At 46.8% G+C, this 2,788-nt stretch overlaps 1 protein-coding gene across 1 annotated transcript; it reads left to right on the top strand.

Moving 5' to 3' along the window:
- Window positions 1–1,034: 1,034 nt before the first annotated feature.
- Window positions 1,035–2,582, top strand: LOC119805069 (spindlin-2C). The gene is made up of 2 exons (XM_038316872.1): window positions 1,035–1,141; window positions 1,798–2,582. The coding sequence occupies exon 2, from the start codon at window positions 1,800–1,802 to the stop codon at window positions 2,580–2,582; it is 783 nt and encodes a 260-aa protein (XP_038172800.1). The 5' UTR covers window positions 1,035–1,141; window positions 1,798–1,799.
- Window positions 2,583–2,788: the final 206 nt, after the last annotated feature.

The following is a 2,788-nucleotide window of genomic DNA, read 5'->3' as shown; positions in this document are numbered from 1 at the left end:
AGATAAAAAATAATTACACCTTGTTGTTAATATTTATTTCTATTTTGAAAAGATTGAATAAAATTAATGTTAATTCTGAGGGAATTCACTACTCAGAATATTGCCATATATGTCCTGTATTACTTAAAATATCTAAAGTTGTTTTACAGATTATTAACATTTGGGCTGCAAAAATGATGCAAGTTCTTTCAAGAGAAAAAGCAAAGGAAATATGAGGAATTCTGTTCTGTGGTGAGCCAAAGGCAACAGGAAAGAGATGAAACTGATTTTAAGTACATTTGAGAATTTCACACGTTGTACATAAAATCCTTCTGCAGCTGAGAGGGTAATATCCTCAAGAAGATGAGCAATCAACAAAACTTACTTGTAAATTGAGTCAAAACAGAAGAAAGAACTGAGCAGCAGGGCTTTTTTCTCATCCTAGCTCCGCTAGTCTTAGACAACCGGAGAGGCAGTTTTGTGCATAAAGAGAACGAAGGCATGGGGTAAGGAAAAAGCGAATTCCTGAAGGATGGAAAGCAGATGCGGTTGGGGGCTTTACAGTGTTGAGTTGCAGGTGGGGGTGGGGAACCTGAACTGAAGGAGGGAATCCTAGGAGCTGAGAGGTGTTGGGCGGGGGTGGTGTGGTGTGTGTGTGTTCGCGGGCACGCACGCGGGGGTAGGGGGGTGAGGGGGTGGGGGGTGAAGTGATCTGACTCCTGATTTGGCAAAAGGGGATGGGGACAAGAGCACCCTCCCCAGCTTAGAACAGTGATGTGGAGTGGGAGAGGAGGTGGCTGAACGGTGTTAGGCAGGAAGGGGCGGCCTCTCGCGGGGCAGGAAGCTACGCTTGGAAAAGAGGGAGGAGACTGCAGTGGCAGCCGCGACTGCTGGTAGCTTTAAGTGACCCAGGTGCTGCTGCCTCTGACACCCGGGAAGAGAGCGAGGAAGCCCAGCGCAGGGACTACCTGGATGCTCCCTTCTTCTGTCCCGCGGCTTTTCTAGACGGGCGTTTGGCTTTAGACTTCTCCTGGCTTTTCTCTCACCGGCACTCATTTGGCTGCTCGCCTGCTGATCATCCTTCACTCCAGGCTTGCAGCGGAGGCAACAGTCCTGTGTCCGATTTGGGCACGTGAGTGCTGCATACCCAGACAGTGGGCAGGTGAGCACCGGAGCGGGTGCTGGAAAATAAGAATGGGTTCGTGCTTGGCAGAAAAATTGGAGGGAGTACAAAGATTTGAGGTGAGGGAAACTCGGAACCGAGATTTGGGAGGCGGGGCACGGAGCAAGAAACACAGGAATTTTATACAAAGGTGGCCAGAAAGAGAGACAGATTCGTGGTTGGAGCTCAAAAGGAAATGGGGTGACTTAGAAGAAATATGAAAAAGTGAGCACAGACAGCAAGTGTGGGTATGGGCAGCAAAAGAGGGATGAAAAGCAGGGAGCAGTGGGTCAGAGACATGAGAAATGCATGAAGGGTTATAGAAACATGAGAATGGGGCTACAAATGGGAAATGTGGAGGCTGCGGGGCGGGCAGCTCAGATGACAACGGAGCCAGGAAATATACAGAGAAACAGCTGCCTCCTGCTTGGCTCTCACACCACAACTTCCACAACCATCCCTTCTCTAACTCTGTTGTGTAACAAAACACGCCTGGAAAGAGGGTAATACAGGCAGGCATCCAAGCATGTTTTGATATAGAATACTGCTACTGGCTGCATACATATTGTGCACAGGGACTTCCCAATGCAGAGGAAAAAAAATCACCTTAATATTGCATAGAATGTTTCTCCCTAGAGTCTGTCCTCCTCTTGCAGGTATGAAGACCCCTCACAAAAAAGCAGCTGCAAGAGAGCAAACAAGAGAAGCTGTTGCTCACCACCACATTGGCTCCACAACCATCAAGAAGAAAAAAGCTGCTCAGAAGAGGCAGAGGAGCAGACCTTCATCCCGGTCTCGAAGAAACATCGTGGGCTGCAGAATTTCTCACGGGTGGAAGGAAGGAGATGAGCCCATCACCCAGTGGAAAGGAACTGTTCTGGATCAGGTGCCTATAAACCCCTCTCTCTATCTGGTGAAATACGATGGAATAGATTGTGTCTATGGACTGGAACTTCACAGAGATGAGAGGATTTTAAAGCTTAAAATCCTTCCTGATAAGGTGTCGTTTTCTCGAGTCAGCGATGTGCGCCTTGCTGATACCATAATTGGCAAAGCAGTGGAACACATGTTTGAGGGTGAGCATGGCTCTAAGGATGAATGGAGGGGGATGGTTCTGGCCCAAGCGCCTATCATGAAAGCCTGGTTTTACATTACCTATGAGAAAGATCCTGTCCTGTACATGTACCAGCTTCTGGATGATTATAAAGAGGGCGACCTCCGTATCATGCCAGAGTCCAGTGCATCTCCTCCAGCAGACAGGGAGCCAGAAGGAGTTGTAGATGGCCTGATAGGTAAACATGTGGAATATACCAAAGAAGATGGCTCCAAGAGGACAGGCAAGGTCATTCACCAAGTTAAAGCCAAGCCCTCTGTGTACTTCATCAAGTTTGATGACGATTTCCATATCTATGTCTATGATTTAGTTAAAAAGAACTGTTAGGGTCAAATTTGCATAGTGTGGGGAGGAAAATGTGTAATTTGTGTCTGTGCAAAAATATTAACTTTTCAGTGTATTAGAAGCCTGAGGGTTTTTGATTGTTGCTTTGTTCTGAAAAATACCAATCTGTGGACATGAGCTGTTGTATGTAAAATTTTGTCTTGTGTAAGAGATGAGTATGTCTGATGGATGGGACATGAAGGAACAGC

The sequence above is a fragment of the Arvicola amphibius genome, chromosome X, assembly GCF_903992535.2.
Source record: "Arvicola amphibius chromosome X, mArvAmp1.2, whole genome shotgun sequence".
Lineage (NCBI taxonomy): Eukaryota > Metazoa > Chordata > Mammalia > Rodentia > Cricetidae > Arvicola > Arvicola amphibius.
The sequence above is the reverse complement of the archived record's forward strand: the minus strand, read 5'-3'. Positions and strand labels throughout refer to the sequence as shown.